The sequence below is a fragment of the Metopolophium dirhodum genome, chromosome 1 (assembly GCF_019925205.1).
Source record: "Metopolophium dirhodum isolate CAU chromosome 1, ASM1992520v1, whole genome shotgun sequence".
Taxonomy (NCBI): domain Eukaryota; kingdom Metazoa; phylum Arthropoda; class Insecta; order Hemiptera; family Aphididae; genus Metopolophium; species Metopolophium dirhodum.
The window spans coordinates 90,067,346-90,082,111 of NC_083560.1; the positions used below are offsets into that span (position 1 = coordinate 90,067,346).

General features: G+C 28.3%; 1 protein-coding gene across 1 annotated transcript; it reads left to right on the forward strand.

The window, feature by feature from the left end:
* Positions 1–1,246: 1,246 nt before the first annotated feature.
* Positions 1,247–13,838, forward strand: LOC132944718 (zinc finger MYM-type protein 6-like). The gene is made up of 4 exons (XM_061014197.1): positions 1,247–1,399; positions 12,084–12,255; positions 12,319–13,059; positions 13,354–13,838. The coding sequence occupies exons 1-4, from the start codon at positions 1,247–1,249 to the stop codon at positions 13,836–13,838; spliced, it is 1,551 nt and encodes a 516-aa protein (XP_060870180.1).
* The last annotated feature ends 928 nt before the right edge of the window (positions 13,839–14,766 follow it).

Consider the following 14,766-nt stretch of genomic DNA (forward strand, 5'->3'; position numbering starts at 1 on the left):
TTTCCTTTACCTAATAAAATAAAATATTTTAACTATCTATTTAATAATAAGGGCTGAGCGGCGCCTATAGCCCTAAAATATGTCCGATTTGTATAACTAGATACATTCAATATAGCAGAACTAATTTCATGTTGTTCACTTTAATATGTTATATACCTACTTTTGCATGCAATATATGGTTGAGATCATAATTCGATTATATTAATATTTAATTGTAATTTACATTAACATCACACTATATTACAGTATATAATAAATCTCTTGTTATGTGATTAATGCTTATGATATTTGAACAAAATATTAATTTAAATGGATACTAAAAAGAGTATAGGACTATTGAAAATATTGTTATTTAAAAAGGTTTAGTGTTAAGATTCATAAAAATACACGTTATAAGATTTGGTACACACATTTATAATCCAGGAGATTCTGTGGAGAATGATAATAATTACATAAGTAATTGATGACTGCGGGACGGATGCGGATCAGTCGAATACGAAACAATTGTAATAACATTAATAAATAATAATATACACAAATACATCAAATAACAACAATGCATAGCCACATATAGGGGTGAACAAAATAATAATTATGATATTTGCATTTTAATTTTGAATCAGTGAATTTAGTAATGATATTAAAAAATATAAATAGAATAATATTCGTACTACCTATTAATATTTAGTAATAATCAGTTATACCATCGGTATTCAAACAAAATATTTTCTTGGCATAAAAATACTCGTTTTAACTAGAATTATAAATAATATAGGTAATTAACTTTAAAAATTCGAAGAAACCGATATTAGTTTTAAATTTCAATCGGTTTCAAGAACTGGTTTTTAAAATTTTAGGTTTCAGTTACGGTTTATTAACCGGTGTTTTAAAGTTTTTGGTTTCGATTCCGGTTACGGTGTTGAAATATGAAAAACCGCGGTTTTAACCGGTTTTTCAGAAAACCGATTAAACCGGTTTCGATCCCTGGTTTTAACTTTATTGTTCCATTCTCCTGACAGACAAAAATTTTAAAATAATATTATATTTAGACCACTTATTGATGAATTAAACTACTTAACAGAAACTTGTATTGGGGTTAATACTGATAAGTTTGAGTGGAATATTAAGTTTGAATTAGTTCTCATTGTTCATAGTTCATAGCATAACTGGTTTTGTGGAAAGTTTTTCATCTAATTACCCTTGCAGAATGTGTAAAATTAAAAGGAAGATATGAGAAAGCAAAGCTATGTTGAGAAGTTGGAAACAATATAACTTCGATGTAAGTGAAGGTGGTATTACTAGAAGTGGTATAAAAGGGGCTTGTGTTAGGCCTGATGTAAAAAGTTTTAGAGTATTAGACCAAGTAGGAGTAGGCATAATGCATGATCTATTAGAAGGGGTTTGTAAATATGATAAATCCATTTTAGTATTCTTTTATGTTAATGATTAAAAACTATTTTCCTTGGAAGTACTCAATAACAGAATGGTTAATTTTGATTACGGGCTGGATAAAGTCAGCAAACCTTCTGTATTAAATATAGAAAACTAGCTGATCCCGTGCACTTCGTTGTCCGTTAAATGTGCCAACTCGATATGACTCAAACTTTGTTCAATTCAAATTTATCTTAACTTTTCCGTGGCCCGGAAAAAAATTCTGGTTGTTTAACTCCTTTTGGGTGTAAGTGGTGTAACACACTGTGGAAGCAATGTCTATTTAAGATATTTAAATTATATTATATTTTAATGTATAGCTGTCTCGGCCGGTGTTGTCCGTGATTTTCCCAGTAGTACAGATATTATATCATTGACTAGAAATTTAACACCATCCATTACAGTGACCACTTGTAAGCCATACTGTAAAACATAGCGACACCCACTTACACAATTTTTTTTTTGTTTAAGATAGAAAAATGTAGGAAAAATCTTATTAGATATAAAATTAAGATATTTTATGAATTTCTAACTCAAAATAACTTGTAAAGTTTAGCAATTTTGACGAGTTTTGTAAAATGTCTTCCTTCAGATGCTCATTAAAAATTACTGGGGATTATGTTCAATTTTTTTTTTTAATTACAATATAATATAATAATAACTTGTGTTAGGTACCTACGCTGTATTACATTTTTGAGTTTTTGGATGGAGCAAAAAATTATTCATCGACAATAATAAATTGAAAAAAAAACTGAAAAAAAAATGGATATCGCTCTGCTGTATAGTAGGTTACAAGTAGATCACTGTATAATGGATTGTATTAAATTTGAATTCAATAATATAATACCATTATGCACGAAAAACGATTTTCAGCGGAGACGGTATGTCAGCCTATAATATTACTATAGGTAGCATATTTTATAATATTATTGTAATTACAGTAATTAATTTTAGTATTAGGCATTAGCAGGAGCGGTTTAGCCTATCGGAAAATCGAGAATCTTCCCGATAGGCTGGTTCTTGTGAGGGCCGGCAGGGCCGCTATAATTATTATAATATAATTACAAAAAAAATTATAATTTTATAAATAAAGCATAAAATTAATTAAAAAATCAAATACCTACGAAGGTATTATTTTTAATATCTTAAACTATTGAAATTCATATAGTAAGAATTTTGGTATTAACACTATTTTTCCACCGATTCAAGCTAATGTATTATTTAGAAATCTGTGGTATTGGTATTTTAGTATTAATATTTTATACTCAATGTTAGAATTCAGTTGGTTACATGATAACATTGATAACCTTATCTTATCGTTTTTTGTATTTTTTTTTTATTTTGAACTCTTTACACAAACGAGTTACCGTGTCAGTTACAGTACTAACAGAAGTTTGTTTAGTGTAAAAATTCAATTGAACTGTACAATTTAAATTATGCGTGGTGCTGGTAAAAAACGAAAGAAAAGAGGCGCTGAAAAGGTACGAGAAAAAAAGAAAAATTGTTAATGGAATAAATGGGTTTTAGTACTACAGGTCACTATACTAAACAATGTTTTGTTAAAGACTTCATACTTAACTTACACACAACATCATATAAAAAAAAAGGTGGGTAAGTGGATGTCGCTCTGCTGTACAGTAGGTTACAAGTGGGTCACTGTAATGGATGGTGTTAAATTTGAATTCAATGATATACCTAATATCATTGTATAAGAAAAACGATTCTGAGCGAATACGGTCAGTCAGCCTATGATAATACTAAGCATATTTGATTATGATATTATTGTGAATAAAGTAATTTATATATTTACTTATTTATGTGGAACCTTGTTTTAAATTTTCAATCCTTAGCTATAAAAGTTGAACATTTTATAATTTTTTAACTACAAAATAATTATTAAATTTTAAATTTGATAAATTTTGTCAAAATTCAAACTTTAAATGTTAATAAAAAAAATTTGTGACTTTGTATTTTAATATTTTTTAATCGTTATTGTAACAATATATCAGGAGCCTTGTATTAAATTTTCACGCTTTTGGTATTTATAGAAAAAAAAACTAAAAAAATTGAAAACTGGCAATGTCCGTAAACAGCTCAAAAGAGTCAAATTATTTTTAAAATTGTAGGTATGGTGTATAAACATTCAGTGAAGTTTTCAAGTATCTACAGTCATTCGTTTTTTAATTACAACAAGATAAGAAAGTCGTTACATGAGAAATCGAGTGAATATCAAATGTTGTAAAAATATGAATTTAAACACTCGTAAAAATTTAATTTGACTTTCTTGTAGACATTTTTTTTTGATAAAGGTAGGAACTTATGAGGAATCTTGTTTTACATTTTCAAATCTTAGATTTAAAAAGAACATTTTTTATGAATTGTTAACTCAAAATAATTTGCAAATTGTCGTCATTTTTAATTATTTTGTCAATATTTGAACTTTAAATGCTTATAAAAATAAATTGTGACTGTGGATTTTTAATTTTCTTTAATTTGCCGTTGAAACAATATACTACAGGCCTTCTATTAAATTCTCAAGCTTATAGAAATAAAACTAAAAAAAAATGGAAACTGAAAATGTCCGTAAACAGCTCAAAATAAGTCAAAATATTTGGAAAATGTTACGGTGTATAGAAAATGCTAAACATTCAGTCAAAATTTCATGTACCTACGGTCATTTGTTTTAGGGTTGCACCAAAAACCAAAATCGATTTTCTCGCAAACAGATTTTGCGTGAAAATTCCCGTTATTCCTTAATTTTTCTTTTGTTTTTCACGGCGCTTTTGAAAACTACTTAGAAATTACTTTTGACCCAATGTACCAACTAGATTCACTTTCCTATCAGAAAAGGTACTGTTCAAGAAAATCTAAGTATTTTTACTGTCCTAAAAGGTGATGACAGAAACAAAAAAAATAATTTAAATAAAAATTTAAAAAAATGAATTAAAATTTTAAAAAAAAAACACACATTATTGTAAAGTCAATACTCCGCCAGAATCTAAAATATAATAAGATTAAACTTCAAGTTCAAGTTAGGACAGTTTGAATAGGTTAACCTTATCTAACTAACCCAAAACTGTTATAGCTTTAATTATAGGTACCTATTATATATTTTACTAATTTAAGGGTGAAATTAATCAATTTTAAAATTTGAGTAAAATTAAGACCATTTTTTTTCGGGGGTGGGGGTGTTACATTGGCGGTGCAAGGCCAGTTTGATCCATATTTCCCGGACCGAAAAATTTGTCAATCCACCACTCGGCATTGTATATACTACAGTAGGTTAAATTCAGTTTTTCCAAAAAAATTACATTTGAAAATGTCATTGCGTATACATTAAGTATAACAGTATACTCTAAAAGTTTCATAAATCAACAAATAATATTTTTAAATTACAACAAAATAACTAAAATCGTGATTCTAGGTTTTAATATGTAATTTTGTCCAAATTTGAATTAAAAATGTCTGTAAAAAATAACTTGTATATTTTTAGATTTTTTGGTTACAGTATGAACTATTTATGATAATTAAATCTTTGTTTTAAATTGTCAATCCTTAGTTATATAAACTGAACATTTTATAATTTATTAATTACAATGATTGATAAATTTCGTGATTTTGATAAATTTTGCCGAAATTCGAACTTCAAATGTTTATAAAAAAATATTGTGCCTATGCATTTTTAATATTTTTCAACCACTATTGTAAGAATATATCAGGAGCCTTGTATTACATTTTTACGCTTTTTGACTCAACAAATAAAAATGTTATTGATATTTATAGAAAAAAAAAAAATCTGTAAATTTTAAATTGTCCGTAAAAAGCTCAAAATTTGTCGGAATATTTTCAAAATTTTATGGTGTATAGAAAATGAGAATATAAGCATTAAGTAAAATAAGAAAAACTTTACATGAGAAATCTAGTAAATATCAAATGTTGTAAAAAATGAATTTCAGACGCTCATAAAAATTTAATTTGACTTTCTTTGGACATTTTTTTTTAATAAATGTAGACAAACTTATTAGGAATCATGTATTACATTTTTAAATCTTAGATTTAAAAGGAAAATTTTCTATGAATTTCAAACTCAAAATAATTTGCAAATTTTCGTAATTTTTACGTATTTTGTCAATATTTGAACTTTAAATGCTTATAAAAAAAATTATGATGAGGTATGGTTTTTTAATATTTTTCATTTGTCTTTGAAACAATATACTTGGAGCCTTCTATTAAGTTTTCAAGCTTTTTTAACCCAACAAATACAATTTTATTGATGTATAACAGACACACAAAAAAAAAAAATAAAAAATAAAAACATAGATACATCATTGTAAAGTCAAAAAAATTATAATAATCGAAAATTTCATATGCCTATAAATATTTTAACATGAATCAAAATATGTTGAAAATGGTATGGTGTATAAAAAATTCCAATATAAACATTCAGTGAAAATTGTATGTGTCTGTGGCCTTTTGTTTTAGATTACATATATTAATTATTTTTGTACAGGAAACATTAGTTTAATACATTTGACGCCGGATGGTTTGTACAAAAAACGATTATGTATGGAACATTTTATAAATAATGATTTTACTAATGAAAAGATCAACAATTTAAAAAAAATTATGTGCCTAAAAAATACGAAGAACCCCAATCCATTAAAGTATTTACACCAACTAAAACTTATACAGTGGAAATTTTTCCAATAACTCCTCAAACACTCGCGTACGAAAAATACTTTCATTAAAACTCATTCTATTGGGTGCTAATATATTTTTATATATAGAAAAAGACCTTTTCACGTCAACCGATGTTTATGTTGATCATTTTATCCGAATTTATTTTGACTTCACACAATTTACAAAATATAATATAAATAGTAAATAATAAATTTTAAATTTTAATATTAAAAAATATAATAAGTTATTACTTACCTATAGCCTATATAGTTTATACTATATTAGACATTACAGAATTGTTCATTAAAAATAAATGTAGTAAATGTTGGTAAAATAATGAACTTTGAAGTAATTAATAACCTGAGAATCGAATGTCCTATACCTAATCAAAATATGACGGGGACCAAACGTCCTATGGTTAATAACTCTCTAGGACGAAATATCCTATCTCAATAATCGGCGAAACGTCCGTTTACCGATTTTGCTTCTATATGCACAGCGAATTATACCCTAAAGGAGTTAATTATTCAAAATTTTTTCCCAGGCAACGTCGGGTTATCAGCTAGTATTACTATAATTTTACCATGTATTTTAATTTTTACCCAGTATACGTATTTATGACAATTCATAGAATACTAAATAATAATTCTTGATTTGTCTATTATCAATATTGATGCATACTCGATGCCCGTATTCAACTATGAAGCGGGCTTAACTAATTGACAATGTTTTGTTACTATGCAAGTAGTGTCTAATAAAATTAAAGTAGAAAGTCTCAGTTGTACTCTATTATTTTACCCACCCACACATCTACTTACCCACCCACTCAATTGAACTACCCGAAGTACGTGTTCGGCGCCACTGATCTTTACCAAGGCTGGGCATTAACGAGTTAAAAATTAAAATTAAGTTAAAACGTTAAGTTAATATTAACTAAATTAAGTAACTCGTTACTTTTTTTTGGAAACTTAATTTTAACTTAATAAGTTAATTTTTTATCATATTTAACGTGTTAACTTCAAGTTAATTTTATACAGATTTCTTAAAATTAAGTTACATTTTAAATTTGACCCATTGATTTATAATTTTGTTGGCTTGAGAATTATTAGATATCATAGAAAATAAATGGGAAAATGACGTACCTATGGTTAATAAATAATAATTATTACCGATTGAGTTTGATATATACACAATAGACATAATATAGGTATTTTCAATTTTGTAAATAGCCTATTAGCCTGTATCCAGTGTAATACTAGTAATGCCCACCCGCATGTAATAATAATTAATAATTAATATTTATAAATTTGTGATTATTGTCTATTGATGTATATACAAATATACAATATACATACAGTATATACTATAACTATATACTTTATACATTATACATATTACGAATAGTGAATACGAGCCATATTGGATATAAATATTTGATCATATATTATGTTTATCATTGTCATAATATTATATAATGAAAAAGAACATTGAGCTATTATTATATATTTAAATTATATATTAAATATTAATATAAATTTATATTTATATGTACTCATATAATTGTATACGGGTCTCGACGTTCATGTACTTAATTAGTTTTCTTGTAAACCATAACTCATTACCTAGTATAGTGACATTTTAGCGCATACACCACACATCCTGTCTGATTCCGAGAAATACATTATTACTTGAAATTATTAAAATAACTCATGCCTCATGGGGAAAAATTATTTTTGAATATCTGATTCAATATTGAAAATATTTATACTCCACGATTTATAGTTTTAATTACGGTATTGTTATTTTGCTGCTTATTGCTTCATTGACCATTGACGTGCGCAGAGCGGTACTGCAGTTCGATTGACATTTCGTCGATTTCGAGTCATTTATTTGTTTTAATTCCACTGTGGTGTTTTTTGTTATTATTTGTATATAATATTAATTAATGATGACCGAGTCAAGAGACCTAGAGTCAAAATGGCCGCATTTAAATAATTATTTTAAACAGCTACCTGCGGATATTTCGGATGTCAGAGGAAATTTTGTGTTCAAATGTGTCCTTTGCCTACAAAAAACGAAATTATTGTCAACTTCTAAAACATATCAAATTCGAATCTTAAAACTTGATATAAATTCCAAATTTGTTATTCATTTTGTAGGTAACCTATTTTTCTTATAGATTTGAAAATAATTAAATTTTTAATTAAGTTAATTTTAACTTAGTTAATTTTTTTTATCCATGAATTTTTAACTTAACGAAGTTATGAAAAAAACATTAGTTAACTTTTAACTTAACTTAACTTACTTTTTCTTGTATTAACTTAACTTAACGAGTTAAAAAAAATCGTTAACTTGCCCAGCCTTGATCTTTACAATAATGAAATTACTATTATAGTAATATTACATATTAGCATTGATTATAAATACTCGAGAGTAGTAAATCAATGATATTAGTTACATTATACTATTTATACTGTTGTATTAATAATACCGGCAATTTGTTTTTGCCGGTCAGTGGAAATTGACTACAATACATATTATAGGTACCTATTTTTTTATACATAGTTACATTGTGGTATTAATGTTTATTTACGAGTATTTAGAGCACCTTGGTATACTAGTACAGTAATAAATAAACAACCCAGAACGGAAACAGCAGACCTATTAGACGTTAATAATAGCGTGTCTAAATTATAAAAACATTTAGATCACCATAATGGTCATATCGATACACACTACTTTTATGGTAATGACATGTAAGACATTCAAAAACAACCATTTCTCAAACCATCAGAGTGAAACAAGTGTACCTACATTGGTGAAACTATTTAGGGAGTGCACAGAGGACATGTGCAATCCTAAAAAATTTAATCCTTTTTTATTATAGAATTTATTTATAGAATTTTTTTTTATTATCTTCATTGTTTTAAAGTAAAAATTTTCAATAAATACAAAAATATTGTACATAAGAACACGAACAATTCAAAAATTCGTATGTTTCAAAAAAACGCTTTTTCAAGTATTAAAAATGAAATTACCTATACTAAGCTCTATAGAATTTCTACAACATCGACTTGATTGTTGATTATGACCAAAAAAGTATTATAAATCGACTCAGATGATTGACAGAAATGCAATAGAAATGATTGCTTCGCTAAGAAGTGATGTCGAAGGTTTAATTAACAAAACTAATTTGAGTCAATTCAGTGATGAAATCTACCAGCATCTCGTAATATTACAGATTTCACCGGAAAGCTGTTCTATTATTTAAAAATAAGTAGGTAAACCAAATACTTTATTTTCCTAACTCCTGAAGAGATATTATCCATATATTTCTCTAACTCCTCATAATTGAGAGCCTGAACTATATGCGATGCCTCTTGCAAACATACAATCCATCCAATTATTTGAGGGAAGCGATTAATAGCCACCCTTACAATGCTGCTTTAAATAGCAGTCGTACAGCACATTTTGATCCAAGGCCATCAGTTTCCAGATTTTCATAAACGTCGATACAAGATAAACAAGCATATAAAGACCATTTCTACATACGGAAATTCTTTGAAGAAGTTTGTAAAATAATATAATATTTCTATCTATTTAAGAGTTTTGTATTTTATATTAATTATATAATAATATGTAAATTGTATGTCACTAACAATTGATTCTGTTATTTTAATTTAAAAAGGATAAATTTAACTCATACATTTTGTTTTGAACTTATTTATGTGTTGTGAGTTTTGATGATAGGTATTATGAGATGTAGGTACCTTAAGGTTTTTTTAATTAATACTAAAAAAAAAATCTTTTTCTTAGGCCTATATCTTTATGTTGAGTTTGATTATGATGTGTAACGTGGAAATTTTTTTTATGTCGCCCAGTAATATTTCCTAAAAAAAATCCACTGAGCCGAATGGTCTACGTACGCGCAAAGTAGTGCTGTAGCTCGTAATATTTAATAATATAATAGACATTTTCCAAATGTGTCATGCCAGATAACATGCTAAGCAAACATGATAAACAAGATTCCATAAAATAATTTAAAAATGATATAAGACGATGGAATTGTACCAACAACAATTGTAATTCGTATTTGAAAACCAATTAAAGTGGAAAAACTCTTATAGAGAGTTAATTAGAACATAACAATGAAAAAGACGAACAAGACATAATGATAATTATCATAATAGATAAGTTAGGGGAGACTGGCTTAATATAACATATTAATAATTGATTCATTTAACATGTCTTGCTCACGGACTACATCGTATTGTTGAAGAGATACGTAAACATTTTCCAAAGGTAGATAATTTAATTTCTAATGGGAAAAAAATTTTCCTGAAAGCATCGTCACGTGTATTATTTTTTAAAATTGAGTTACCCGATATTCCGTTACCGCCACAACCAATAATTACTAGGTGGAGTACTTGGTTAGAGTCTGCTATTTATTATTCTGATCATTTTCAAGATTTTAGTCGCGTAATAAATATGTTTGACAAAAACGAGGCGGTATCCATACAAATTACGCAACATTTAATTCAAGATCCAAATTTAACTAGTGATCTTGCTTATATAAAATCGCACTTTAATTTTTTGCCGAGTAGCATAACTTTATTAGAAAAAAAAAATACATCTTTAAACGATTCAATTCATTTGATGAAAAATGTTGAAAATAATATTTCCAAAATACCAAACGGAAACGTCGGAAAAGCAATTCAAGACAAATTTCAAGCTGTTTTAAAGAAAAATAAAGGCTATGAAACCTTGAAAAAAATCTCAGTCCAAGCGACGTATCTCTTCTTAAATACTCTCCCGTCACATATGTCGACGTAGAGAGGAGTTTTTCGAGGTACAAAAATGTATTGGCTGATAATCGACGAACTTTCACATTTGAAAACCTGAAAAAAACATTCGTGGTACAATGCAATATGAATGCTTTTGGTATGTATTCATTTTCGTTTAGTCACATAAGTTATTTAATAAAAATATTTTAATTTTAATTTTTCAGATTGAAATTACAAAATGTCGAAACTAAAAAAAATGAATCAAAAAAATATAGTATAATTTATTTGAACATAATAACTTATTATGTGAAAAAGGGTACCATCAATTCAGTTCGTTGCTAGACTCCGTACAGACTACACGTACTTATCGCGTTTCACGAGTACCGATTTTAATAGCTCCGATAGCAGTATATTATACACTCACCATATCGCAGGTAATATGCTCATTATTTATACTACTAGATAAGATACGAATACCCAGCGGGCGCAAGCCCATCACACTATAAAATGTTTTCAAAACCACTAAAATAAAAAGCCTCATAAAAAGCCCCTCTATTCGTCAACCAACTCATTCAAAAAATGTACTAAAACAAAAAAATATAACGTTATCATCTTCACCCAAAACCATACCCAAACCAAATCCACTAAAAACCACATCAAATCCTAAACCACTACATCAGTTATCACCACAAAATTCACCCACCGTCAACACTTCAACCAGCTCTATCAATACGGATATCAACAAACAACTATTTTGCCTCAACGGTTGCAAACAGCTTAATTCCCGAAAAAGACCAAGCATTATTAATCGATATAGAGTCTATACCGGTGCCGGTCCGCGATTAAAGAGATGCCGGTCCGTATTGTGTTGTTATCTGAACTATTTTTAGTATAGTGTTGGGAATTTTATAGTATATTATATTACCCGTATACTATCGCACCAATTTGTTTCGTATCTACATTATTGATTCGGCTTTCAATTGCAAGTGTGACGTCGCGGCGGAACTACGTTTATTCTGTTTAATAAAAATGAATTCTAAACAAACGAACTTATTGAATTTTTACAAAAAAAATAATAATGATATTGCCACTAGTTCAGTTTCGGAATCCGTTGATGATATCATTGCATCACCACCTAAGAAGAAAAAAGGTACATTTGTTCGTAATTATAATAATGATTATATTAAGTATGGATTTATTTGTTTTTCTTCTGGTTCTAACGACATACCGAAACCACAGTGCGTATTGTGTTCTGTGATTTTATCTAATGAAGCAATGAAACCTGCTAAACTTATTCGTCACTTGGAATCAAAGCATAAAGAATTTAATAACAAACCTACAAACTTTTTTATTCGAAAAGGTTAAGAGTTAACGGCTCAAAAAAAAGTTATGTCTACCATTTCTAAGGTTGATTACTCATTAGTTAAAGCATCTTATCTGGTAGCATTTCGTATAGCCAAATGCAAAAAACCGTATAATATTGGGGAAACTTTAATTAAACCTTGTTTACTTGATGTTACTAGTAAACTTTTAGGGCCTTCCGCTGCTAAAAAAATGAATGATTTACCTTTATCTAATGACACGATTTCTAGAAGAATAAATGATATTTCTGTGGATATCGAAGAACAAGTTATAGATAAAATTAAATTATCGAAATGGTTTTCAATACAACTTGACGAATCAACTGATGTATCTCAAATGGCAATTTGGCTATGTTACGTGCGTTTTATTGATTTTCAAACATCAGAATTGTGTGAAGATTTATTGTGTTGTTGTGAATTACCTTCACATACTACAGGGAGTGAAGTATTTAAACGATTAAATGAATATATAAAAAAAATCCAACTAAACTGGGAAAATTGTGTGTCTGTGTGCACGGATGGTGCCGCAAGTATGACCGGAAAATATTCTGGTGTAGTTTCCAGAATTAAAAATGTAGCAAACTTACATTTTGTTCATATACATTGCATTATACATAGACAACATTTAGTTGCGAAAAAAATGTCACCAGATTTGAATGAAGTATTGACTGAGGCAGTAAAAATAATTAATTTTATTAAATGTAATGCCTTAAATTCTAGATTATTTTTAATTTTATGTGAGGAAATGGGATCTGAACATTCTCATTTATTGATGCACGTAGAGGTTCGGTGGTTATCCCGTGGTAGAGTCCTGAATAGATTTGTTGAATTAAGAAAAGAAATTGAATTATTTTTAATTCAAAAGAAAAGCAATTACATTTCAATTATTCAAAATACTGAATAGATCGCAAAATGTATTTATTTATCTGATATTTTTAACTTAATAAATACCCTTAATTTAAGTTTACAAGGTCCACTCACAACAATTTTTACCATGTTAAATAAAGTTTATGCATTTAAAAAAAAAATACAGTTGTGGATAACGCGTATTCAGGAAAGAAACTATGAGATGTTTGAATCTTTTTCATTATTTATAGAAACTAATGAGTTAGACATCGATAGTAATATCAAAATAACTATCGAAAATCATTTGCAATCATTGTATGATACGTTTGAAGATTATTATCCAGTGAATCAAGATCCACGAGACGGATATTTATGGGTACAAAATCCATTTTTAACAAACTCTCAACATAAATTGTGTTTAAAAGAACAAGAACTTTTGTTAGAGATATCATCAGATATTGGTCTACAATCTAAATTTAAAACAATGTCTGTTACCAAATTTTGGATTGAACTCAAGGACGAGTATTACGTGCTTTTTGAAAAAGCAATGAAAATTCTTCTTCCATTTTCTTCGACATATCTGTGTGAAGCTGGATTTTCCGGAATGACCCACATAAAAACCAAAACTAGAAATAGGCTCGATGCCACACATAGTTTACGTGTGGCTTTGACAACTACAGTGGAACCAAGATTCGATAAAATTGTCAAAACAAAACAAGCACAACGCTCTGATTAAAATGTAATATTTTATTTATAAATATATTGTTAAAAAATAATTTAAAATGTAATATAGTAATAAGTATATAGTAAAGTAATAAAAATGAACATGTTTTGATTAATTTTGTGTATTCTTGTTGATGAACAAAAAAAAGGTCTTCGTACAATTAAGGTGGTCCGCGACCTATAAAATATTATCGAAGTGGTCCGGGGTAGTAAAAAGGTTGAGAACCACTGATATAGACGACAACTTCCCACACAAAGATTACATCATCGCTATTGGCAATTTAGTTCAACCGTCTAACATTCTATTTGCGTCCCGTATATCAAAAGGTCGCTTATGCATCTTCCTATCAAGCAGGTCATTAGTAAATAATCTAATTGATAACAACCCATATATCACAGTACAACAAAAACAGTTCAAATTACGAAAATTATTCAACCCGAATAAAAGAATAATATTATCCAACGTATATCCTAATATACCGCCCGACGTAATCGCAAACGAATTTATCAAATTAAATATACCTCTTTGTAGCCCTATAACACCGTTAAGGGCCGGCTTTCAAGTTGAAGAGTTAACACATATTTTAAGTTTTCGTCGACAAACTTGTATCTTACATTATGACCTTAATAAGCTCCCACCTTCCATGCTTATAAATTACGAAGACACCAACTACAGGATCTTTTTATCCGATGACTCCCTAACCTGCTACTTATGTAAGGCCCAAGGTCACATTGCGTCTCATTGCTCAAACCAAATTAATTCGCACAACATAATGTCACAAGAAAACATTGATCAACCCATTGCAAACACACCTCCTAAATTAGACACCGACACATCACCACTTGAAACACCCAATATTTCTGCTGAGCCTAAATCGCCATCCATTCTTCCACAAACGGCCTCTACCATTTCAAGACCAACTCTTCAAAACTTAGATGCG